The sequence below is a fragment of the Eumetopias jubatus genome, unplaced genomic scaffold (assembly GCF_037043125.1).
Source record: "Eumetopias jubatus isolate StellerSeaLion01/CBP00866 unplaced genomic scaffold, mEumJub1_p1.0 scaffold_3, whole genome shotgun sequence".
In the NCBI taxonomy this organism is placed as follows: Eukaryota; Metazoa; Chordata; class Mammalia; order Carnivora; family Otariidae; genus Eumetopias; species Eumetopias jubatus.
Window position 1 is genome coordinate 98,298,569 of NW_028274809.1, and position 27,553 is coordinate 98,326,121.

Consider the following 27,553-nt stretch of genomic DNA (forward strand, 5'->3'; position numbering starts at 1 on the left):
CAGTTTCCGTCAATATCCCGAAGTGGTCCAGAATTGAGAATGTCAAGAAAAATAACAGAGGTGTTGATTGAGGTTGGACTCTTTGTTAAAGCAGCATTAATTGAGAGCAGGAAGACAGAAGACCAGAATCAGCTGGCAAAATCAAATGAATAACACAGGCGACAAGTGTTGCTGTTGAGCTATGATCATAAATACAGGGTAGAAAAGAAAGGGAAGAGAGGAAAGGAATATAAATCAAAGCAAATATTTATTATTTGTGTAGAGCTGTTATTTGTTCTACATCACTAGAATAGACAACAGGTAAAGTTAATGATAGTAGAACCCAGTTTATTTATAGCTGATGAAAGTTCAGAAGGTGATACAAGGCCTTATTTTAAATATCACATAGGATTATCTTTCTGCCCATACATTCTGTTTCAGATAATAACTTGAAAATCTATCTTTGTCTCTTTTCCTCCTTTCTTAAAACATCATTTTCCCCCTGATCCAACATGTCAGTGTCCCTATTGAGCTCAAGAACTACTGGCCTCCTGTGCTATCCTTAACTTTAATAGGAGAGTCATATTGGACTCCTAGTCCTCTTAAATGAAACGAAAAAAAAAAAAGATCAACAATGTTTGCTAGTATTGATCGCTTCTCATCATATAATTTCTAGGTGTAGCTTTTTGTAATATTGAAATAACTAGAGAACAAGTCAGAAAATCTTGTTCTATGTGAAGTGTCAGACATTTCCATAAAATCTGCATAACCCACCATGCAGTACTTGTTTATGCTTATGCAAGTGAAGACATTTGGGTTCTGAGAAATTGTGTCTTGTATAACTTCATTTACTGAGGATAGTGGACCCAAACTGCTTCAATATTGCCTTTCTTCTAAGAATGGGCAGAGGGTTAGCAAGGTGCAGTATCATGTAAAGGGTTAGAATTGAGTAAAACTGGAAAGATTATCTTTAAAAAAAAAATCAAGTCTGCTTTTATTTGGGTATCTTCCCTTTAACACACAACCACGTACACATACATGTATGTGTAATGTATGTGTAATATATAATATATATGTACATTACACTTGTGGAATATATAATACATATACATATATACAGATATGTGTAATTTATACATATATATGTATAATACATATATAGAGTGTAATATATATTATATATTGTTTAACTCCTTTGACCAAGAAGCAAGTGATGTTCTGTAAGTTAGAAGATAAAAACTGATGACTACTTAGTGTTCCAGCCAGTGTAATTCTTTATATTGGCATTACTACATTGGCATTACAGTATTTATATTGTGTTTATAAATAATTGAATTTATTTGTCTTCAGACTGGACATATCTCTCTTCTACCCAAAAGCAATAACTACTTCCTATCATTGGCTACATTTATATTTCTTTCATTTTGTTATTATTCAGCTTGAAAATATTTAGATCCTTTTAGATCCATATTATTCATTTTAAAAAGGATCATTATATTTAATTAGATTATTTAGATGATTTCCAACTCTTAGTCATCAAAGAAGTATCAAACTTTACACATACCATCTGTGTACATTCAGTGGAGTAGAAATAAAGTAACATACTTTTCAGCAAAGATTGAGATATTTCTTTTATATTTATTTAGGAAAAACAACATTGAATCTACCATGAATATTTAGCTTGTTTAATATTTTCTCTAAGTTAGATGAATGTGAAGATGAATATATATTTATATTTAACTCCTGGCAGTTTTCCCTTATGTTGGTACTTTCATTCTGAGGAATTATTCTTTTTTTTTTAAGATTTTATTTATTTATTTCAGAGAAAGAGATAGAGTGAACATGAGCAGGGCAGGGGCAGAGGGAAAGGGAGAAGCAGACTCCCTGCTGAACAGGGAGCCCTACCCAGGGTCGGATCCTGGGATCCTGAGATCATGACCTGAGCCAAAGTCAGATGCTTGACCAACTGAACCACCCAGGCGTCTGTGAGGTATTCTTAAGCTGATTTAATTTGCCGACAAATGTGGCTGAATTGAACCGAAATGAAGATATCAAAAAATAAATACAATGAAGACATTTTCCTAAAGTTGACAAAGATGATTCAGGGGCATGCTAGCAGTCAGAGATTTTGATCTGTGCACACAGACCAGATAAAATACCAGGGACAAGATTCCCAAAGCTAAGGAGAAAGGGTAGATAGGAATTGAGGGGTGGTAAGACTGGAGACAGGAAACATCTTCATGAGTGTGGTCTGGTAGGAGTAGCTTAGAATTGTGTGGCGTTACAGTAAACTGGCAGCCCTTGTTGTCCCTCTAACTGGATCATGCATCAGTAACAGTAACATGGAAACTGGAGGCACTTCTTTGTCCCTTCTTTCCATCTCAGAATGGGCAGCAGATTTTCCATATTTTAATTAATTTTCAGTTGTTAAACCAGAAGCCTGAGTGGCCTCTTTCACTAACCCTGTTTTCACCGCACAATAGACCATGTGCTAGTCAGGCTTCCTGATTGCTGAAGAAGATTAATGTGAGCCAAGTATAAAAATTTGCTCAGGTTATTAAAGGCTAACAGTGATTGTTCTAATGTGTCTGCTTATTATGCACATTTTCTCCTCTACAGTTTATTATATTACCTAGTCAATGTGTTTGTCAATTGTTAATATCTTTGTTGTTGCAGATACAGATGTGGTGTATAAAAGCGAGAATGGACATGTCATTAAACTGAATATAGAAACAAATGCCACCACATTATTATTGGAAAACACAACTTTTGTAAGTAATGAAAAATTAATTACTTTATGCATTTCAGTATTGTTTAGAATGGTCTCTAGGTTCACATAACTTTTTTCTTCTTCAGCTCCAGCACCTGCAAAACATTTCAGGTAAAAAGTTAGGGCTTGGCATATCATTAGAATCAGTACATCGATTAAAAGGAAATGCCCATGTGCCCATCTGCTTCATGTCTCCCCATTTATCTTCATGTCTTCCCTTTTTAGTCAATGAGTAAATGTTTCCAAGAATAAAATTTCCCTAGAATAAATATTTCTTCCAGTATTTCCTATGAAAGATCACTCATACGAATGTCAAGATTAAAAAAAAAAAATCTAACACAAGTTATCACAACATTTTTCTCCCTCTTTACTTTTCATTCTTTCTGACTTCTAATTTTGTTGTAGTTTTCTGGATCAAGCAGCAGGCAGACTTTCTAAAACTGGCTTTCTGCTGGGGCTGATGTGTTTTACTTTTATAATTTAGGCTTCTACCATTTTCATTTTACTTCTCCAGAGTCACTGGTTAGCCTGACAGTGTTTAAATAACAGAATGTATTTATTTTGCTCTTACAAAAAATATGAACTTTGTCTTTCTTGTAAATTCAATCTTCTTAAGGTGGATTTACCTATGATTACGTACAGAGTGAGTGTTAATGAATTAAGTTTTGCAGAAATTCAAAATTTAGCTGTCAAACACCACTGAAAAACAGTGTGTAGTTATTCACTCATGGTTTTATATAATTAAAAGTTCAATATATTGCCTATTAAATGACTTCATAGGATACAGAGAAAACATACTCCAAGCCCTCAGAGGATTTTCCATGCAAATTAAATCAGTGAGCAAATCATCAGCTCCCCTTTTTTTTTTCTTATTTGACTTGTACATTTGGAATAGACATCAAGACTTCAAATTTTTTATAGGATGGCCAGGTGAAAGAGATGGACTGGAACCTTCTGTTGTTTAGTGTTTTTATATATTAAGAAAATAGGATCGTTGAAATCTGAAAGTGCTTATATAGTTATGCATCTATTAGGCTAAATTAAATCAAACAACTGATATACTTTAGTAATTAGAGCAACAAGTTACAGAATAAAGACATTTTTGTTTTTAAACTAATTGGTTAATTCACAGATATTAGAGAAACAGCTACTCTGAATGCAACTCTTTATAGCCCTTGTGGAATGCCAAGAGTATAGAACCCATATTGCTCAATTTCTAAAAATACAGATTTCCTTGGGGCAGATAATACTAACCCTAATGAAAAAGTTTAATAAATGTTTAGAGCAGTATCTGTTACTTCTTAATTGGATGGTCCTCTGGGGTACTAGAGAAAAGGCTAAGGAATCATCAAGGTATGTTAAAATGAATGGGAAAAAAAAGCCCTCAGTAGGACAGAATCATTTTTGAGGTGGAGTATAGGCCTTCAGTGGCCAAGCATTTAAGTTAGGTACAGACACTTCAGTACATGAATATTCAGTTATGTGATAATTCCTTATTGATCATTCCCTTTATACAGGTTAATGAGGTCTTCACTGTGGTCACAGATTATGTATTTTTTTTTCAACATTTGGTCCTTACTTCCTTAGCCTCTATGATACATCAAAAAATAAACAAAAATAAATAAACTCTTGTGGCTTTACTCCATTATCCCCGTTCTTTTGTTGGTCCCTCACACCACCCCAGCTCACCTCATTGTAGTTTCTCCATGTACTGATTAATACCATTTTATCCTTGTGCGTGTGTGCTTAATCTTTTTAAGTCCTTTTGAGGTCTATTTCTACTCTCTTTTATGTAGGCAGTGACTCTTAATTACTATAGAGTCATATTTAGCAAATATTCTAATTTACTGATCTTCTAAGATTCATAGGCTCCCTAAAGACATTTATCTCACAACACAGATAATTAAGCAATTGCTAAGTCCTAGAGGTGTCAGAATTCAGTGGGGGTGGGGGAGGTGCCTGGATAAGGGATTGGAGTATGGCATGTATTTGCAACCAGTTAACTCAAAACTGTAAAAAATAAAAAAATACAAATACCACGATTGCACATCTCTTCAGAGGAACTCATTTAATCATTTCCTCCCCACTCCAAGATAGCATTATTAAATGTAGTTGTCTTTTCAAAGCTCATGCTAGGCTAAAGTCTGGGTTTACTTTCTCTCGAAGGCCATTCTGTTGGAAAAAAAATCTCTTAGTAGAGCATAAGAATTTTACTCATACTGCAGATTTTTCATTGAGCAATTACCAACATTTTAATTAGAACAATAATTAGTTGGCTAAGATCACTATAAAAGCTTTGTAATAAAAGTGCCAAGTCAATTAAAGAAAATAAACATATTATTGATAGAAAATGATAATATAGTAGCCTATTAGTAGGACGTATTTTTCTAAAATGTGACTGTCAGTTTATTTTAAAAATTAAGATACCACATGGTCGTTTCCCTATTAAAAACATTTTAAATATGAATAGTGGGTACTTTTAGCTATGTAATCATGGTTAGCAGACTATGAGTAACAATAATGTTGGACATGGCTGTCAAAAATAAAACAAGTAAATAATTTTCCTGAAATAATTGTCTTAAGGCTTCTTTTGGATTCAAGATAGGTAGATTTCTAATGGAGGAAATTAAAGGGTATATAACTTTTTGAAAAAGAGTTATGCAAAAGAAGTGCTTTAGCCCCAAAACTGCTCTTAATCATTTTTAAGTGTTTGAAAATGTTATCTCTTAAAGCCAGAACTATTTCAAACAAAACCTCATTCACAGTGACATAATGAGGAAATATTTCATACGTATTAGCTGTATGTACTCTTTCTGCTGTCAGTAAATTGAATATCACCAGTGGTTTTAGCAGAAAACACCAGCAGCCATAAACAGTTTTATCAAATCACTTTTTGAAATTAGGAGGGAATTGGAAACAGGGGTCTAATGCACTTATATGGAAATGGGTGACTGATGTATAAGACTCTTACATCTTTTTGATTCTGAAAATCTGCAGAGCTTTTAAAAACACGCTATAAAAATAGCCCAGAACAGAGGAAAGAAATTAATATTTGGCAGCAGAATGATTCCAAGGAAAATGTTAGCTACACATTTTGGGGGTCCAACTGTCTTTTTATAGTCCATTCCAAGATAGTAGGTTTGATTAGAACCAGGGCATATTTATTGACTTAGGCATAGAGATGGCTTGCATGCCATCATAATATTTATATTTATTTTGAATTTGTTCTGCTATTGGGTATGTGGGAGTGGAGGGAATAGATCCAACTCTGTTTTACCACCACAAAATCAAGGAACTTATTTTCTGATTCATGTTTAAGGAAATAAGTGCCCTATGGAAAAAAATTCTGTGGTACCAGTAAATACTTATTGGATAAAGGCACCCAAAATTTCACATCTTAAAATTTGAAATAAAGATAAGCCCTTGGTGATGAGCCCTCAGTGTTGTCTTTAAGATGAATCACTAAATTCTATACCTGAAACTAATATTACACTGTATGTTAACTAACTGGAATTTACATAAAAACTTGGAAAAAAATTGAACTACAGAAAGGTTATTAGAAAGTTCTGACTGGCCAAATGGTTTTACATGTTGGCTGCAATCATAGAGAATTTGTTGTTGTTGTTGTTTTTTAAGATCTGGCTTTGGCAGTATGTGTTGGCATCCCAGTCCTGAATGGTATCAGTAGTGTAGCTAATATTGATTGGCCAATGAAGTCACAGGAACTGCACACTTACACAGTTGCCGTGTACACAATACAGTATCTTTCTTTAGACCAGTGGTTCTCAGTTGGGGGTAATTTTATCATCAGGAGACAATTGGCAACTCTGAAGACATTCTTGATTGTTATGGCTGGAGGTGGGGAGTGTGCCATGGGCATCTAGTGACTAGAGGTGAGAGATGCTGTTAAACATTCTACGATGCTCAAGACAGCTCCTTACAACAACAACAGTTATCTAGCTGAAAATGTCAGTACCAAATTTTCAAAATCCAGGTCAAGGCAGGGATACCAGGGAAACCATGAGATGATTCAAAGGTAGATTTTTCAAGGTGAGATCAAAGCAGTGGTTCTTTTTGTCAGAGATTTATTTTATCTTATTATTTTATGTTAATCACCATACATTACATCATTAGTTTTTTAAAAATTTTTATTGTTATGTTAATCACCATACATTACATCATTAGTTTTGGATGTAGTGTTCCATGATTCATTGTTTGCCTATAACACCCAGTGCTCCATGCAGAACACGCCCTCTTTAATACCCATCACCAGGCTAACCCATCCCCCTACCCTCCTCCCCTCTAGAACCCTCAGTTTGTTTTTCAGAGTCCATTGTCTCTCATGGTTTGTCTACCCCTCCCATTCGCCCCCTTCATTCTTCCCCTCCTGCTATCTTCTTCTTCTTTTTTTTTAACAACGACGTGGGTGAAACTGGAGGGTGTTATGCTGAGTGAAATAAGTCAATCAGAGAAAGACATGTGTATCATATGACCTCACTGATACCAGGAATTCTTAATCTTAGGAAACAAACATCATTAGTTTTTGATGTAGTGTTCCATGATTCATTGTTTGTGTATAACACCCAGTGCTCCATTCAATCCATAATCTGAGGCTTCCAGCTTCATTTTCTTGAGACATATTTCTTCTTTTTATGGACCGATCTGTGAAGAAGACCAGCGGTCATGAGTATAATCACTTGGCCTAGGATTCCTCTTCTTTGGGGATAGTGCAGACTACAAGCTAAAAGTATGACCACAGTTTTCTTATAGTTTTCTGGGGATATTTCTTTTTTTTTTTTCTGGAGATACTTCTAACTGAGATATTTTGTTGTTGTTCAGGCAGGTTGGTATCAGTTACTGGCTCTTGTCAATTCCTTTGACTAAGAAACAATTTTCTCTAAGTTAGAAGATAAAAACTGATGACTATTTAGTGTTCCAGTCAGTGTAATTCTTTACAGTGGCATTACTACACTGGCATTATATTATTTATGTTGTGTTTATACATAATAGAATTTATTTGTCTTTAGACTGGGTATATCTCTTTTCTAACCCAAAACAGTAACTACTCCCTATCATTGGATACATTCATGTTTTTTTCATTTTTTTATTATTCAGCTTTGAAAATATTTAGATCGTTTTACACCCATATTATTCATTTTAAAAAGTATCATTAAATTTAATTAGATAAATATTTAGATAATTTCCGTCTCTTAGTCCTCAAAGAAGTATCAAACTTTACACATACCATCTATGTACATTCAAGTGAATAGAAATAACATAATATTTTTCAGCAAAGATTGGAATATTTCTTTTATATTCACTTAGGAAAGAGAACATTGAATCTACTATGTATATTTAGCTTGTTTAAAATTTTCTTTAAGTTGGATGAATGTGAAAATGATTTCCTGCATAGTTTTGAAAGTTATGGTTGTCAAAACAGGAAAATCAGAAAGACAAATTTTTATCCTTACCCTGGAAGTCTCCTCAAGGACAAATTTAAAATGTGAGAACAGATATTCTTGTCTCCATATGTTTGCGAGTATGACATGATTACTCTAAAATTCCATACAGTTATTCATACAGTTACCCATAGGTGAGAAAGACTCTAAGAGAGACCACTCCATTTTCTATTTCACCCTTAATTAGCACTGTGAATGATCCAGGAAACAGATGCTACAAACACATTTATTCACTGGGATGAAGTATCTTGGATGGTATAATCATTTTTGTCCTGAGTAGCGTTAATTGTTACTAATAAAAAGTATCAACAGCTCTATTAATTGTTATGAAGGTTCTTAAATGTCATCCTTGACAGAAACCAAAAGTTTCTAAATAATATATCTAAAAGTCTTCTTTGTATGGAGTAAAATACCACTTCTTATTAAACATCACTTATTTAACCCTTTGAAAAAGAGCTTGTTTCAACTATATACAATATATCCTCTTAAATACGTGCAATAAAATTATTACAAATCCAGTATTTACTTCTGTAAAGATTCTTATTTAGTATCCCTGGGACTGGGGTGTAAATTGTTTTGATGTATGTCAGATAGGATGAGAATCTAGCTGGCAGCCAGATTTATTGCAATTAATTACAATTATTTTGGAATTCAACTTCCTGAGAAGTCAGTGCTCTGAATTGTATCTGAGAGCAATCAGTCTGTTTTGAGTATTTCGAGGCTCCGTTTATATGCCCTTGACCATCTGATGAATATTTCTGCCTTTCATTTTCTTTCAGAAGAATTTTATATTTGGCTACCGCCAAGTCATGGAAAGCCCCAATTAGACATTTTTAAAAATACTAATAATGAAATACCCCTATTCTTCTATTAATTCATGGTGGAATTTGAGCCAGAAAAATGCATTTTAAGAGACCTTTGAAGGTTTTCAAGTTGATAATACTGGGATTTTCTTCCTTTTCTTTTCTTTGTCCTTGTCTTTTTCTTTTTTCTTTTTTTGAGTTTCAGAAACTTTGGCCTGTGCAGCTTTGTTAATGGAGAACTATACATTAAGCAGAACTTTGTAACTAACCATTTATAGTAAAGAGTACAGATATTTTCATAGTACACTGTGAATATAGTAAATTAGTATTTTGGTTTGTTTATGGAACATCATGTAGGGCATTCAGCATTCAGCAAACATTAAATGATAATGGCAGCCTATTACAGAGCTAGAAAGCATTCTCCCTGTCTTCCACTTTGGTTTCAATAAAAAGAAACTGAGACCCAGAGAAATAAAGTGACTTGCTCGATGCTTCTAGTACAGTCTTAAGACTAGAATACAAATTCCTTGACTCTTAGTCTAATGTTGCTCTCATATACCTAGATGAGTTTTTCATTCAAAATCCCTTTTAAGAAAATGTAAAATAAATTAAAATTCCTTAATATTTTTGTATAAGGAGTTTCTATATGTATTTGTATATTTATTTTTTATTGTTTTTTTCATTTTTTTATTGTTAGTCACCATACCGTCATTTATTACTTAAAACCTTTACAAAGATACTTGAATTAAAGAAATATATGTTTATATGTGTGTGTGAAAATACACACACACACACACACTCACACGTATTTGTTTTACCATCAGCTAATCAGGAAGAAAGCAGTAGACATTGAATGGAAAAGCACTGGACGCTGAATGGAAAAGAAAAAAATAAAAGGGAAAATATGGTTTAAATGGTTTTATTTGCCTTAGCTTGGGGGAAGTCACCATATGTTTTTAGCGTATTTTGGATTTTCAGTGACTATCTCCTATGTCATCATTCTTTCCATGCAATTATTTTCAGTTCTTTTGGAAACACTGCCTATTGAGAAACAACCTTATCTGTATTACACACACACACACCACCACCACCACCACCACCACCACCACCACCAAGCCACTCACCACCCTGCTTTTCTTCTCTTTTATCCTTTGATGGATATGTCTGAAAAAAATCCAGTCTACATTTGAGATTCTTCCTTCTCTTAAAAGCTTACAGAGATTTTTCTCCCACTGTTTTTATAATGTTGCTGCATCATTGTTAAAATGATTCATCATGTCTTAGTTTATTAATTCACTTGCCAACAAATTATTGAGCCTCTGCTAGGTATCAAATAAGATTCCAGGTTCTAGGGATACATGTTGAACAAGGCAGCCTTGTTATACAAGCAGTTGCAGCTGGTATTAAGTCCTTGGGGAGAAAAAAAGTAGCATGGAGTGAAGATTAGAGAAGGATCAGGTGTCCAGGAAAGGTCCACTGTGGAGGCAGCATTCCAAGGTTAGGGTGAAGAGTTTTGTAGGCTCAAAAAAGAATAATTACAAAGAACCTTGGGTGGGAACTGTATAGATCTATTTTAAGAATAGAAAATACATAAGTAATGGGGAATGTGAAGAATGGTACTGGATGAACCCAGTGGAATAATTATGAGAAAAATTATGTTGTTTTATATGCTAAGGTTTTGTTTTATAAGCAATAGGTACACTTTAAAGAAAGTGGTGATTTCTGAGTCACATTTTAAAAGAACACTGTGCTATGTGAGGAATATATTCTAGGGATGTTAAAGTAGAAATTGTAAGACCACTTTAAAGGCTACAGCAATGGTATTTCTGTCAATGAGAGAAGATTCAGGGCTTGAACTAGAATGGACTAACAGAAAAGATGCAGAGTAGGTGGATCAGGGATTTGTTGGAGGACGGAGTGGACAGGTTTTTGTCTAACTGCTTTGTATCTTTCAGAAATAGAGGAATCAACATTGTGTCTTGGCTTTTAAAATGGCATTAAGTCATCAATTCTATTTTAATGTTTTCCAACTAATCTTGACATTAAGATCTATTTAGTGTTTAGTTGTTTTTTTTTAAAGATTTTTTTTTATTTAAAGATTTTTATTTATTTATTTGTCAGAGAGAGAGAAAGAGAGAGAGAGCATGAGCAGGGGGGAGCAGTAGAGGGAGAGGGAGAAGCAGGCTTCTCACTGAGCAGGGAGCCTGATGTGGGACTCAATCCCAGGACCCTGGGATCATGACCTGAGCTGAAGGCAGATGCTTAACGACTGAGCCACCCAGGCGCCCCTAGTGTTCACTTGTTATATGTGTATGTTTATATTTGTTTTTTGTATATAACAGTACAATAAAGGAATTTCTGTGTCTTGGTTAAAAAAGATTTGTGGCAAAATTAGGAAGTTTACATGGAATGTTGAAATTCAATCCATCATCTCCTGGGTGTTAAAAATGTACGTTTTTTAAAAAATGTACTATTTTAATTATAATTGGTCAGATCATGCAGTACTTTTTTTAAGTATTTAAATTCCAATTAGCATACATTGTAATATTAGTTTCAGATGTACAGTACAGTGATTCAACACTCCCATACAACCCAGTGCTCATCACAAGTGTACTCCTTAATCCCCATCACCTATTTACCCATCATCCCACACAACCTCTCCTCTGATACCATCAGTTTGTTCTCTATAGTTAAGAGTCTCTTTCTTGGTTTGCCTCTCTCGCTCTCTTTTCCCCCTTTGCTCATTTGCTTTGTTTCTTAAGTTCCACATATGAGTGAAATCATATGGTATTTGTCTTTCTCTGACTTATTTTGCTTACCATAATACTCTAGCTCCATCCATGTTGTTACAAATGGCAAGATTTCATTCTTTTTTATGAATGAGTAATATTCTATTGTATATATACACACACCACATCCTCTTTATCCATTCATTAGTCATTGGACACTTGGGCTGTTTCCATAATTTGGCTATTGTAGATAATGCTGCTTTAAACATCGGGATGCATTTGGATTAGTATTTTTGTATTCTTTGAGTAAATGCCTAGTAGTGTGGCTGTTGGATCGTAGGGTAGTTCTATTTTTAACTTTTTGTGGAACCTTCATGTTCTTTTCCAGAGTCGCTGCACCAGTTTGCATTCCCACCAACAATGCAAAAGGGTTTCCCTTTGTCCACATCCTTGCCAATACCTGCTGTTTCTTGTGTTGTTGGTTTTAGCCATTTGACAGCTGTGGGGTGATATCTCATTACAGTTTTGATTTGTGTTTCCCTGAGGATCATTTATGTTGAACATCTTTTCATGTGTCTATTGGCAATCTGAACGTCTGCTCTGAAAAAATGTTTTTCATGTGTTCTGCCCATTTTTATCGGATTATTCATTTTTTGGGTGTTGAGTTGTATAATTTCTTTATATATTTTAGATGTTAACCCTTTTCCAGATATGTCATTTGCAAATATCGTCTCCCATTCTATAGCTTGTCTTTTATTTTTGTTGATTGTGTCCTTTGCTGTGCAGAAGATTTTTATTTTGATGAAGTACCAACGGTTTATTTTTGCTTTTATTTCCCTTATCTCAGGAGATGGGTCTAGAAAGAAGTTGCTACGTCCGATGTCAAAGAGGTTACTGCTGGTGTTCTCCTCTAGGATTTGTATGGTTTTATGTCTCATATTTAGGTCTTTAATCTGTTTTGAATTTGTTTTTGCGTATGGTATAAGAAAGTGGTCCAGTTTCTTTGTTTTGCATGTTGCTGTCCAGGTTTCCCAACACCATTTGTTGCAGAGACTCTTTTTCCCATTGCATATTCTTTCTTGCTTTGTTGAAGATTAATTGACCATATAGTTGTGGGTTCATTACTGAGTTTTCTTTTCTGTTCTATTGATCTCTGTGTCTACTTTTGTGCCAGTGCCATACTGTTTGGTTACTACAGCTTTGTAATGTAACTTGAAGTCTGAAATTGTGATGCCTCCAGCTTTGCTTTTCTTTTTCAAGGTTGCTTTGGGTATCTGGGATCTGTTGTGGTCCCAAACAAATTTTAGGATTGTTTGTTGTAGCTTTCTGAAAATTGCTGTGGGTATTTTGATAGGGATTGCATTAAGTGTGTAGATTGCTTTGAGTAGTATAAACATTTTAACAATATTTGTTCTTCCAGTCCATGAGCATGGAATGTTTTTCCACTTCTTTGTGTCATCTTCAACTTCTTTCATCAGTCTTTTATAGTTTTCAGAGTACAAGTCTTTCATCTCCTGGTTGGGTTTATTCCTAGGTATGGTTTTTGTTGCAGCTGTAAATGGGATTAATTCCTTAATTTCTATTTCTGCTGCTTCATTATTGGTATATAGAAATGCAACAGATTTCTGTATGTTGATTCTGTATCCTGTGCCTTTACTGAACTTGTGTATCAGTTCTAGCAGTTTTTTTGTGGTGTCTTTTTGGTTTTCTATATAGAGTATCAGGTTCCTTGATTGAAATCTTAAAATTAAAACTTTAATTTCAAAAGAGTTAAATAGATGGTTACTATAATTAATGAAGTTGTTATTAATTTAGAAATCCAGAAAGATGTAAGCTTATTCAAAGCTAAATTTGATGATATTTTGATTAAGCAGTGATGATACATTTTTATACCTTTCATTAAACTTCTCACTACTTTATGAATATCTTAAGAGAAGAAGCTAACCAAGACTTACTCAATTTTGTGTTTTCAGTGACTAACAATGAAGGCATAGCCCTGAGTAGACACTTAATGCACATTTTATGAATTAATCAGATTTATTTTCTTTTTCCACATCATATCATTTTTCTAAATATTGGATTCATAGTTGTCCATGAGAGAATGTAGGAGAAAAATGAGATTTAATTAACTCTCCTAAAATTTGAATCAGCTGAAAAAAGGATAATTTATAAACCAAAATAATAATTTTCACCACTCACTTAAGGTATGAGCCCATCAGATTTCAAGCAAGTAAAAAGATCTTCCAATTATTGAAATGAATAGTATTTATTTTCAGCAAAGATTGAAAGATAGTAAAAAATTATTTGATTCTTTGCAACATATTTTTATTATTTTGACACATTGTTAGTTCATAGGCTATCCAAGAAATATATATACATATAAGAAACTTCATTTCATCCTCCAATATATTCATTGCTTATTAGACATTGAAAGAAATGTCCCTTCCACCTTAGTTTCAGGAAAATCTATTCATCTTTTTTTTTTAAGTTATGTTAATCACCATACATTACATCATTGGTTTTTGATGTAGTGTTCCATGATTCATTGTTTGCATATCACACCCAGTGCTCCATGCAGTACGTGCCCTCTTTAATACCGATCACCAGGCTAACCCATCCCCCACCCCCAACCCTCTAGAACCCTCAGTTTATTCATCTCTTAATTAATTGATATGTGATAAGCAAAATATGACTCCTATAACTGATTTTCCCCCTAACTTTTGGCTATGGGAAAGCTAGAGCTGAATTAAAGTTTAATTTTAACAATTGGGAAAGAAATTAAACCCTGGAAATTTCACTAAATCCTCTGACTTCATCACACTACTCTTCAATTTCTTTTTTTTCAAATTTCCTCCTCTTCCTTCTTCTCCCGCACCCAGTCCCCTGTGTGTGTGTGTCTGTGTGTGTGTGTGTGTGTGTGTATTGTGTGTGTGTGTTTGTAATAGTTTTATTGAGAGATACTTCACATACCATAATTTTCACCCATTTCAAATGTACAGTTCATTGTTTTTAGTATACTCACAGAGTTGTGCAACCATCATCGCAGTCTAATTTTAGAATTTTCTTCGGCTGCCCCTAAAGTAACCTCTACACACTAGCAGTCTTTCTCCTGGACTCTCCCTCTGCAGCTTCCTGCACTACTAGTCTACTTTGTATCTCTGCAGATTTGTGTATTCTGTACATTTCAGATAAATGAAGTATACAGTATGTGGTCTTTTATGACTAACTTCTTTCACTTAGTACAATATGTCAGGGTTTGTTTATGTTTTAGGATATATCAAAACTTTGTTCTTTTTATTGTTAAATAATATTCCATTGTGATATGCTACTTTTGTTTTCCATTCATTAGTTAATGGACATTTGAATTGGTCCATTTTTTTGAGGGGTGAGAAGAGGGGCAGAGGGAGAGGGAGAGAGAGGGAACCCTAAGCAAGCTACAAGCCCAGCATAGAGCCCAACTCAAGGCTCAGTCTCACGACCTTGAGATCATGTCCTGAGACAAAATCAAGAGTCAGATACTTAACTGACTGAGCCACGCAGGTGCCCTTAATAGGTTCATTTTGAGCTATTATGAATAATATTTCTGCAAACATTTATATGCAAGTTTTGTGTAGGCCCATGTTTTCATTGTTCTTAACATACTTCCACTATTGTGGAGTATTATTCTGGGTCATATGGTAACTCTGTGTTTAGCATTTTGAAGAACTATGAAATTATTTTCCAAAGTGGTTGCACCTGTTTACCTTTTCACTAGCAGTATGAGAAGAACCAAATTTCTTCACATCTTTGTCAATGCTTCTTCTTGTCTTTTTTATTGAAGCCATCTTAGTGTATAGGAATTGGTATATTACTGTCTCTTTGATTTTCATTCCTTCATTTACTAATGATGTTAGCATGTTTTCATGTGCTTATTGGCCATTTGAATATCTTCTTTAGAGAAATTTCTGTTAAAATTCCTTGCCCATTTTTTAACTAGACTGTCTTTTTACTGCTAAATTTTAAGTGTCTATTTATATATGCAAAATACAAATTCCTTGTCATATATAAAATTTGCAAATCATTTCTCCCAGGTGTGTAATCTTTTACTTCCTGGATGGTATCCTTTGATGAACAAACTATTTTAAGTTCGATGAAATAAAATGTATCTATTTTTCTTTTGTCTTATGTACTTTGTTGTTAATTTAAGAAACTATTGCCTAACCCAGTATCATAAAGATTTACTCCTGTGTTCTTGTCTAAAATATTATAATTTTTTTTCTTACATTTAGTTCTGTGGTTTGTTTTGAGTTAATTTTGTATGTGATGTGAGGTAGGGTATCCAAATTCATTCTTTCGCATATGGGTATTCACTTGTCCATGCAACATTGTTTGAAAAGACTATTCACATTCAATGGTTTTAGCACCCTTGTAAAATATCAGTTGATCACATATGTGTTGATTTATTTCTGGACTCTCTATTCTATTAATCTATATCTTTATCTTTATGCCATTATCACAGTCTTGATTGCTGTAACTTTGTGATAAGACTTGAAAGCAGGACGTGTGAGTACTTGATCTTTATTCTTCTTCAAGATTGTTTTGAATATTCTGAGTCCCTTTCATTTCAGATGAATTTTAAGGTCAACCCATAAATTAACACATGGTCTATCCCTAGAGAGTGTTTCATGTGAATTTTAAGGTCAACCAGTAATTTAACAGATGGTCTATTCCTAGAGAGTGTTCTATATGCATCTCCTAAGAATATATATTCTGCTAGTGATTTCTTTCTATTAGATCTTTTTGCTTTATAGTGTTGTTCAAGTATTCTATTTCCTTACTTATCTTCCACCAGTTGTTTTATCCACTAATGAAATTGGGGTCAGGAAGTCTAATCATTACTGCTAAACCGTCCATTTTTCCCTTCAATTCTTTTGATTTTTCTTTACATATTTTGGAACTCTGCTATCAAGTACATATTTGTTTACAATTGGTATATTTTCCTGATGGAAATAGTATACAAAAACTGTACCAACATATTTCCATTTCTTCTCTCTCCTTTGCATTTGTATTGTCATACAAGTTATATCTTTATACATTTTAAGCCTAACTACACAATTTTATAATTATTGTTTATGAAGCCATATTCTTTTCTTTTAAAGATTTATTTATTTATTTTAGAGAGGGAGTGAGAGCGAGTGAGGGGAGGGGCAAAGGGAAACAATCTCAAGCGGACTCCTTGGTGAGCAGGGAGCCTGAAGCAGGTCTGAATCCCAGGACTCTGAGGTCGTGACCTGAGCCGAAACCAAGAGTCGAATGCTCAACCAACTGAACTACCCATGCGCCCCTATGAAGCTATCTTCTTAAATAGATAGGGGAAGAAAGGAGTTACAGTGTGTTTTGCTGGCTTTCATAATTTCCATGCAGGTAACTTTACTGGGTCATTTTATTTCTTCTTCAGGTTACAGGATAGTGTCCTTTAGTTTCAGCCTGAAGGATTCCCTTTAGTATTTAGTATTAACAAATAATCTAGTATTTAGTATTTAGTATTTCTTAGAGTACAAGTCTGGTAGTAACAAATGCTCTCAGGATTTTTTTATCTAGATATGGCTTAATTTCTCCTTGATGTTTGAAGGAGTGTTTTTAGCTCCATATAGAGTTTATTTGTTGACGGAGTTTTTCTTTCAATACTTTGAAAATGTTATCCTAACATCTGACATCTGTGGTTTCCTAAGAAAAGTTAGCTGTTACTTTTATCAGGGATCCATTCTGTGTGATACGTTGTTTTTCTCTTGTTGTTTCCAAAATGTTTCATTGTGATTTTTGACAATTTGTGATTAGTTTAGGCGAGGATATTTTTGAATTTATTTGACTTGGAATTTGTTGAGTTTCTTGAATATGTACAGTAACATATTTCATTAAATTTAGAAGTTTTTAATTTTTTTAGATTTTTTCTCTTCCTATATCTCCTCTCTGTCTTTAGACTTTTACATACATTTTATATTCTACATTCAGTTATACTGAAATAGGAAGGAATATAAGGAATTTCCCAGTATAATATAACTAAGGATAATAATTTACTCTCACCTTAATTAGATGTTCTCTGTAAAATAATGACATCATTTTCATCATGAAAAAACAGCTTAGATAACTTTGTCTTGATCTGCCTGCCTGCCTGCCTGTCTGCCTGCCTTCCTCCCTCCCTCCCTCCCTTTCTTCCTTCCATCCATCCATCCATCTATCCATTTATTTTGGATAATTGATTCTTTGATTTAACTGAATGATTGCATTTTCTTAGCCTTAATGCAAATAATCAATGACCAAGGGTTATTACATGAACTGGGAGAGACTGTAATGAAAATCCTACCATTTACCAGCTGTACTATCTGATATTATGAACCTTTTTCAGCCTACTTCAAATACCTGGACTGTCCTTAAATAGTTCTCTCTTATTTATACAACTTTCAAAAATGTTCTTCAGGACTCAGTTGTATATACTGTTGATTTTAACAAAACACTGAGAAAGAAAAGAACACCTAAGATAAATGAATAATTGCATTATAATTTTAAAAAGTAAATGATGATAAAATATGTATTTCTTTTTTGTTGTTTTTTATTTTATTTTATTATGTTAGTCACCATACAGTACATCATTAGTTTTTGATGTATTTCTACCTAAAGAAGAGGTAGAATCATATTTCTGGCAATACCATGTGGTATTTATTTTAGAAGAAAAATACTTAGAATAACATTCTATTTTTTATAAGAGGAGTGATAAATTAAGATTTAACTCATATAAATACACAGAGTAATCTTGCATCCTTACATATGCCCTCATATGTTCTTTCTAAAAATAAAAACAAATTCACATTGTGAGTTCTCTTTGTTAGGAACAAAGCACTTATCTTTATAAGTTTTGAATAAATCAGAGCTTATATTTATGTAGTACAGTTCTATGGCCATCTTTTTTTCTTGGTCATTCCATAATTTATTTATTTATTTATTTATTTTAAAAGATTTTATTTATTTATTAGAGAGAGAGAATGAGAGATAGAGAGCACAAGAGGGAAGAGGGTCAGAGGGAGAAGCAGACTCCCCACCGAGCAGGGAGCCCGATGTGGTGGGACTCGATCCCGGGACTCCAGGATCATGACCTGAGCCGAAGGCAGTCGCTTAACCAACTGAGCCACCCAGGCGCCCCATTCCATAATTTATATATGTCCTTAAAATATTGACATTTAATGGATAGTTTAATAAAATATAATTAAGAATACAAATATTCTTAATAGCTCTGATTGACATTTCTAAACACAACAGAATGAAAATATATGGTTGGAAACTATAAACAGTTTACTGAATTATCTGAGAGTCATTAGCTAACATGTGCTATTTACATTTATTTTTAAATTAATTGAAATCATATGAAATTTTAAAAATCCATCTTTTAGTCACATCAGCCTCGTTTCATATATTTATAGCCAAATGAAACCAATGGTTACTTCATTAGACAGTGTGCATACAGAATATTTCCATTATCACAGAAAGTCCTATTGGACAGAGCTGCGACACATGTGCATATACAGTGAAAATAAAAGCTTCCCTCCATATCACTCCTTATCCTTTTTGAATATGTCTATGTGCACGTTGGTACCAAATAATATCAAACAGTTCTCCAGAAATATGTCTGTAGATCTTCATAGGTCTGTACATAAACAATACATTTCCAACTATATACACTCATATGTATGTCTGTGTATATATTTAACTTCAACAAAATGGAGAGCCTACGCTTTTTATCTATTTAATAGTGTAACTTGAGGATCTGTTTACATGAACCCTTTTGTTTCTGTCTAACATTATTTAATGGTTATGTAGAATTTCTTTGCATGAGGTACTATTTATTGATTTCCTGTTACACATCTGTGAATATACTTGACAGCCATTTTTTAAATGTGTTTGTAGGCTAAATTCATACAGGAGTACTGCTGTGTCAAAAGAAAGGTCAATTTGAAATTTAATAGTATCAAATTATATTAAGTCCACCAATGGTATATGATATTGCCGACTACTATACTCTTGCTATCACTCAGTATTATCAACATTATTCTATTAGTATCAATTTGGCTGATGAAAAATAGCCCTTAATTTTTATACTGGTATGTACTTACTTAATTATGAGTGAGGTTGAGCATCATCTTGCCATACGTGCATCGGTAGTTGGTTCAGTTTTTTTCTATTAATTCCTTTGCACAAGTTTTTCACATTGGGTCTTTGCATCAGTAATCATGAGCAGCAAAATTTTTTATTTAGATATTTCTATTTATCCTTTATCTCAGTGGAATTATTCATTCACCACCATTTGGAAAGTCCAGTGAAAAAATTGTTTTTCAAATCTCTTAGTTGATATGTATCTATTATTAACTGGTAGAAGAAGAAATAAGTAATGTGTTAAAAAGTTAAGGACGGACAATGGGAAAAGTTGTGAATAAATGTCTAGAATGAACTCATTCAGCCATAAGTACCTATTTAATAAAGTTTCAAAGCATCATCTGTCCCATAAGATTTTGGAAATGTACCCCTTAAGTTTCCCCTCAATTTTCCCAAATGCAATAAAATCCATATTAAAACAATAAAAGAAATGTACAAACTGAATACCTTCTTCATGCCTTTGGCTTAAAACAGCCTTCATTGGAGATTGAAATATATACAGAAAAGCTATTGATATTTGCCTTCTTTATATTTCAGAAGAAGATTAAAGAAAGGTATTACCAAACATTTCTGAGAAAGGGGACAATACAAGGAATGACTTTTTTATTTGGGGCATTTAAAATGCCTTGTTAGTAAATGATAACTCTTAAACTAATTTACTCTGGAAATTATTTTTATGTCCATCTTTGGGTTTCTGGTGAATGTCTAACTGAGCTTCTGAGCACAATTGAGGAGAGAGCAGCAAAGTTTCCAACTGTTACTATATGAAAAGAGAAAAGAACCCTGTCCTTTTGAGCTGAGCTGGTGATTTGGGCTCAAGACATTGAATCTGGAGGCAGTTTTTGATTGTTCCTTATTGTCATTCCAATGGATGTGACTTAATTTTGCAGGCCCTCTTTCTTTCTTTAAATAAATGGAAAGTGCTATGCCACCATGGAAGATTGCCTTCACTATTGCCATTTGCTTTACCAGGGAAGGATCATGTATGATTACCTCTGCTTTCGTGTAGATACTGACAAATGAGAAGGAAATGGAGAATCCACTTATTATTATGAGTCCTGATCATGAGTATTCAAAGACCGCCTATTAACATACTTTAGAAATACTGATGTTCATAGCTGAAAGCCTGATCCTTGTTATTCTTTGGCTTTTCAAATAAATTGCATATTTAGAATTTTCTCCTTTAAATGTCACATTCTTATTTTTTTTTTGTTGTTTGTATCCTGTATCCATTATAACCTCATGTTAACATTGGGGTGCACAGACAGATATTTTAGCATACTAAAGAATGTCAGGTAGTAAATGATAAAGACATGGTATAAAGCATTAGTTAACAACAACAAACCAGTAAACCTCTTCCAATTCTGTTGAAAATGAGCAAAATATATAGACTTTTTACAAAAAGAAACATTGTTGGTAAACAAATAAGTAGATGCTTAATGTAATTCATAAACAGAAAAGTGATGGGCAAAAAGGGAATCGCATTTTACTTCTATCCATTTGGCAAAGTTTAACTGGTATTACCAAGTGTTAGAATGAATGTGGAGAACATGGTCTCTTACTCATTGCTGACAGGAGTGTAATTTGTGTTTTTACTTTGGGTAACAGTTTGTCACTATTTTGTGAAGTATTCATATGCCCTACAACCCACAGATTCCTCCATTTATACCATAGGAAAATGATTGCTTGTGTGTATCGGGAATAAGAACACAGAGATTTATTCAGTCATATTTGCACACAACCGCTGGTGTCCTCAACTGAGCTTAGGGCCTATTAATGCACATATCTGAGAAAGTGGACAATAAAGAATGACTTTAGCAGGGCGGAGCAAGATGGCGGAGGAGTAGGAGACCTGGATTTCCTCCGGTCTCAGGAATTCAGCTGAATAGGGATCAAACCATTCTGAACACCTATGAACTCAACAGAAGACCGAAGAAGAGTAGCAACAATTCTCTGAACAGAGAAGTGACCACTTACTGGAGGGTAGGACGTGCGGAAAAGTGAATCCGAGGCGATATTCGGGAGGATAGACGGCGGGGGAGGGAGCCTCCATCGGCTGCTTCTAGCAAGTGATAGAACCGCGGAGCACAAAATCAGAACTTTTAGAAGTCGGCTCCGCTGAGGGATGTCGCTCCAGTGGCTAAGGTGGGGGTGGAACCCTCGCGGGACAGTGTGGTCTCAGGACCCTCAGGGTCACAGAAAGACCGGGGGTGCCTGAGTGCAGGAGAGCTCCCAGGTATTGGAGCGGGGAAGCTGGCTGCAGAGACAGAGCCGAGGCGCGGGCTCTCAGCTTGGGGTTGCCATAAACTGTGATCCGCGGCCCAGTCGGGCCACTGCTCCTCCAGCAGGGACCCAACAAGCGGCAGATCCGGGGAGACTCCCCTTCCTCCCTGGGGAGGAGCAGCGCAGTAGCGCACCGCAGGGATCTGCTGGGTTTGGAGACTCCACACGGGGTCGAGTGCCAGAGATGGAAACGCTCGGTCACAGGCCGGGTGAGCACGGAGTGCGGCCGGAGACCAGGGAGACGGGAGTGACTGCTTTTCTCTGGGAGCACACTGAGGAGCGGGGCCCCGAGTTCTCAGCTCCTCTGAGTGGAGATTGGGAGGCCACCATTTTCACCCTGGTCCTCCAAACCTGTACCAGAGATTGCAGAGAACAAAAGCTCCTGAGAGCAAACCCGAGCAGCTTAGCCCGGACCGACAAGGGCGGGGGAATTCCGCCTCCGGCAAAGACATTTGGAAACCACGGCAACAGGCCCCTCCCCCAGAAGATCAGCATGAACAGCCAGCAAGCCAAGACGAAGTATACCAATCAAGGAGAACGGGAGAACTCCAGCGCTAGGGGAATACTGCACATAGAATTCATGCCTTTTTATACAATGATTCATTAGTTTTTCAAAGTTAATTTTTTTAACTGTTTTTTCATTCAATTTTTCTCTTTCTCTTTTTCAACCAACATCTTATCAATCCCTTTTTTAAAAAAACATTTTTTATTTTTCATTTTTAGAGTCATATTTTATCCCTTCATAGTAATTACCCTTATTTTTGGCATATATATATATATATATATATATAAGTTGTTCTCTCTTTAAAATTTTGAGATACAGTTTCTTCTAACAGATCAAAATATACCCTAAATCACTAGTGTATGGCTTTGTTCTAGTCTCCTGCCTGATCACATTCTCTCCTTTTTTTTTTTTCAAATCTTTTTTCTTTTTTCAAACAACTTCTTATCTTGTCAATTCCTTTTATAAAGTCCTTTATAATTTTCATCTTTACAGTCATCTTCCATCCCTTCATTGTATCAACCCTTATTTTGTACATATATAAATCTTTCTTCCTTTAAAATTTTAGGAGGGACTTGTTTCTAACACACCAAAATACGCCCAAAATCTGGTGTGTGGCACTGATCTATGCACTAGCCTGATCATATTTGATCATATTCTGTTTTTTTTGTATTGTTCTGTTTTTGTTTTTATCTTTTTCTTTTTGTTTTTTCTTTCTTTTCTCTTTCTTTTTTCTTTCTTTCCCTTTCTCTTCCCCTGGTTTCAGGTCTTTTCTGATTTGTATAGAGTATATTTGCTGAGGACATTGTTAACCTGTTAGCATTTTGTTCTCTCATTCATCTATTCTCCTCTGGACAAAATGACAAGACGAAAAAAAATCCCCTCAGCAAAAAGAACAAGAAGTAGTACCATCAGCCATTGTCCCAACTCAATACGGACATTAGTATGATGTTGGACCTAGAGTTCAGAATCATGACTTTAAAGATACTAGCTGGGCTTGAAAAAAGCGTGGAAGTTATTAGTGAAACCCTTTCTGGAGAAATAAAAGAACTAAAATCTAACCAAGTCAAAATCAAAAAGGCTATTAATGAGGTGCAATCAAAAATGGGGGCACTAACTGCTAGGATAAATGAGGCAGAAGAGAGAATCAGTGATATAGAAGACCAAATGATGGAAAATAAAGAGGCTGAAAAAAGAGAGAGAAACAACTACAGGATTACGAGGGCAGAATTCGAGATAAGTGATACGATAAGAAGAAACAACATTAGAATAATTGGGATCCCAGAAGAAGAAGAAAGAGAAAGAGGGGCAGAAGATATATTAGAGCAAATAATAGCAGAGAACTTCCTTAATGTGAGGAAGGAAACAGGCATCAAAATCCAGGAGGCACAGAGAACCCCTCTCAAAATCAATAAAAATAGGTCAACACCCCAACATCTAATAGTAAAACTTACGAATCTCAGAGACAAAGATAAAATTCTGAAAGCAGCTCGGGAGAAGAGATATATAACCTACAATGGTAGAAATATTAGATTGGCAACAGACCTATCCACAGAGACCTGGCAGGCCAGAAAGGACTGGCATGATATCTTCAGAGCACTAAACGAGAAGAATATGCAGCCAAGAATACTATATCCAGCTAGGCTGTCATTGAAAATAGAAGGAGAGATCAAAAGCTTCCAGGACAAACAAAATCTAAAGGAATTTGCAAATACAAACCAGCCCTACAAGAAATATTGAAAGGGGTCCTATAGCAAAGAGAGAGCCTAAAAGCAGCATAGACCAGAAAGGAACAGAGACAATATACAGTATCAGTCACCGTACAGGCAATACAATGGCACTAAATTCATACCTTTCAATAGTGACCCTGAATGTAAATGGGCTCAATGCCCCTATCAAAAGACACAGGCTATCAGATTGGATTAAAAAACAAGACCCATTCATATGCTGTCTGCAAGAGACTCATTTTAGAACCAAAGACACCCCCAGTTTGAAAGTGAGGGGTGGAAAACCATTTACCATGCTAATGGACACCAAAAGAAAGCTGGGGTGGCAATCCTTATATCAGACAAATTAGATTTTAAACCAAAGACTGTAATAAGAGATGAGGAAGGACACTATATCCTACTTAAAGGGTCGATCCAACAAGAAGATCTAACAATTGTAAATATCTATTCCCCTAATATGGGAGCAGCCAATTATATAAGGCAATTAATAACAAAAGTGAAGAAACACATTGACAACAATACAATAATAGTGGGGGACTTTAACACCCCCCTGACTGAAATGGACAGATCATCTAAGCAAAAGATCAACAAAGAAATAAAGACTTTAAATGACACACTGGACCAAATGGACTTCACAGATATATTCAGAACATTCCATCCCAAAGCAACGGAATACACATTCTTCTCTAGTGCCTATGGAACATTCTCCAGAATTCATCACATTGTATGTCACAAATCAGGTCTCAACTGGTACCAAAAGACTGGGATTATTCCCTGCATGTTTTCAGACCACAGTGCTTTGAAACTAGAACTCAATCACAAGAGGAAAGTCGGAAAGAAGTCAAATACATGGAGGCTAAAGAGCATCCCGCTAAAGAATGAATGGGGCAACCAGGAAATTAAAGAAGACTTAAAAAAATTCAGGGAAACCAATGAAAATGGAAACACAACTGTTCAAAATCTTTGGGATACAGCAAAGGCAGTCCTGAGAGGAAGTATATAGCAATACAAGCCTTTCTCAAGAAACAAGAAAGGTCTCAAATAAACAACCTAACACTACACCGAAAGCAGCTGGAGAAAGAACAGCAAATAAAGCCTAAACCCAGCAGGAGAACAGAAATCATAAAAATCAGAGCAGAAATCAATGAAATAGAAACCAAAAGAACAGTAGAACAGATCAACGAAACTAGGAGCTGGTTCTTTGAAAGAATTAACAAGATTGATAAACCCCTGGCCAGACTTATCCAAAAGAAAAGAGAAATGACCCGAATCAACAAAATCATGAATGAAAGACGAGAGATCACAACCAACACCAAAGAAATACAAACAATTATAAGAACAATTTATGAGCAACTCTATGCCAGCAAATTCGATAACCTGGAAGAAATGGGTGCATTCCTAGAGATGTATCAACTACCAAAATTGAACCAGGAAGAAATAGAAAACCTGAACAGACCTTTAACCACTAAGAAAATTGAAGCAGTCATCAAAAAAATCCCAACAAACAAAAGCCCAGGGCCAGATGGCTTCCCAGGGAAATTCTATCAAACATTTAAAGAAGAATTAATACCTATTCTCCTGAAACTTCCAAAAAATAGAAATGGAAGGAAAACTTCCAAACTCATTTTATGAGGCCACCATTACCTTGATCCCAAAACCAGACAAAGACCCCATGAAAACGGAGAATTACAGACCAATATCCTTGATGAACATGGATGCAAAAATTCTCACGAAAATACTAGCCAATAGGATCCAACAGTACATTAAATGGATTATTCACCGCGACCAAGTGGGATTTGTCCCTGGGCTGCAAGGCTGATTCAACATCTGCAGATCAATCAACGTGATACAATACATTAACAAAATAAAGAACAAGAATCATATGATCCTCTGAATAGACTGAGAAAAAGCATTTGACAAAGTACAGCATCCTTTTTTGATCAAAACTCTTCAGAGTATAGGGATAGAGGGTACATACCTCAATATCATAAAAGCCATCTATGAAAAACCTACAGTGAATATCATTCTCAATGGGGAAAAGCTGAGAGCCTTTCCCCTAAGGTCAGGAACGTGGCTGGGATGTCCACTCTCACCACTGCTATTCAACATAGTATTAGAAGTCCTAGCCACAGCAATCAGACAACAAAAACAAATCAAAGCCATCCAAATCGCAAAGAGGAAGTCAAACTCTCACTCTTTGCAGTTGCTATGATACTGTATGTGGAAAACCCAAAGACTCCACCCCAAAACTGCCAGAACTCATACAGGAATTCAGTGAAGTAGCAGGATATAAAATTAATGCACAGAAATCAGTGGCATTCCTATATACCAGCAACAAGACAGAAGAGAGATAAATCAAGGTGTCGATCCCATTTACAATTGCACCCAAAACAATAAGATACCTAGGAATAAATTTAACCAAATAGGGAAGGGATCTGTACTCAGAAAAGTATAAAATACTCATGAAAGAAATTGATAAAGACACAAAGAAATGGAAAAACGTTCCATGCTCATGGATTGGAAGAACAAACATTGTGAAGGTGTCAATGATACGGAGAGCAATCTACACCTTGAATGCAATCCCCATCAAAATACCATCCCCTCTTTTCAAAGAAATGGAACAAATAATCTAAAATGTGTATGGAACCAGAGGAGACCCTGAATAGCCAGAGGAATATTGAAAAAGAAAAGCAAAGCTGGCGGCATCACAATTCCAGACTTCCCTCTCTATTACAAAGCTGTCATCATGAAGACAGTATGGTACTGGCACAAAAACAGACACATAGATCGATGGAACAGAATCGAGAGCCCAGAAATGGACCCTCAACTCTGTGGTCAACTTATCTTTGACAAAATTGGACAGCCACATGCAGAAGAATGAAACTGGACCATTTCCTTACACCACACACAAAAATAGACTCAAAATGGTTGAAAGACCTAAACATGAGACAGGAGTCCATCAAAATCCTAAAGGAGAACACAGGCAGCAACCTCTTCGACCTCAGTCCCAGCAACTTCTTAGAAACATCGCCAAAGGCAAGGGAAGCAAGGGCAAAAATGAACTATTGGGATTTCATTGAGATAAAAAGCTTTTTCACAGCAAAAGAAATAGTCCAC

General features: G+C 35.2%; 1 protein-coding gene across 2 annotated transcripts in view; it reads left to right on the top strand.

The window, feature by feature from the left end:
- The window catches only part of DPP10 (dipeptidyl peptidase like 10), a 653,604-nt gene that overhangs the window by 317,072 nt on the left and 308,979 nt on the right, over positions 1-27,553 (top strand). For both annotated transcript variants that reach the window (XM_028101300.2, XM_088022159.1), the window contains one exon: positions 2,656-2,750. In XM_028101300.2, coding sequence (XP_027957101.1) covers positions 2,656-2,750 — 95 coding nt within the window. The remainder of the gene's footprint in view (positions 1-2,655; positions 2,751-27,553) is intronic.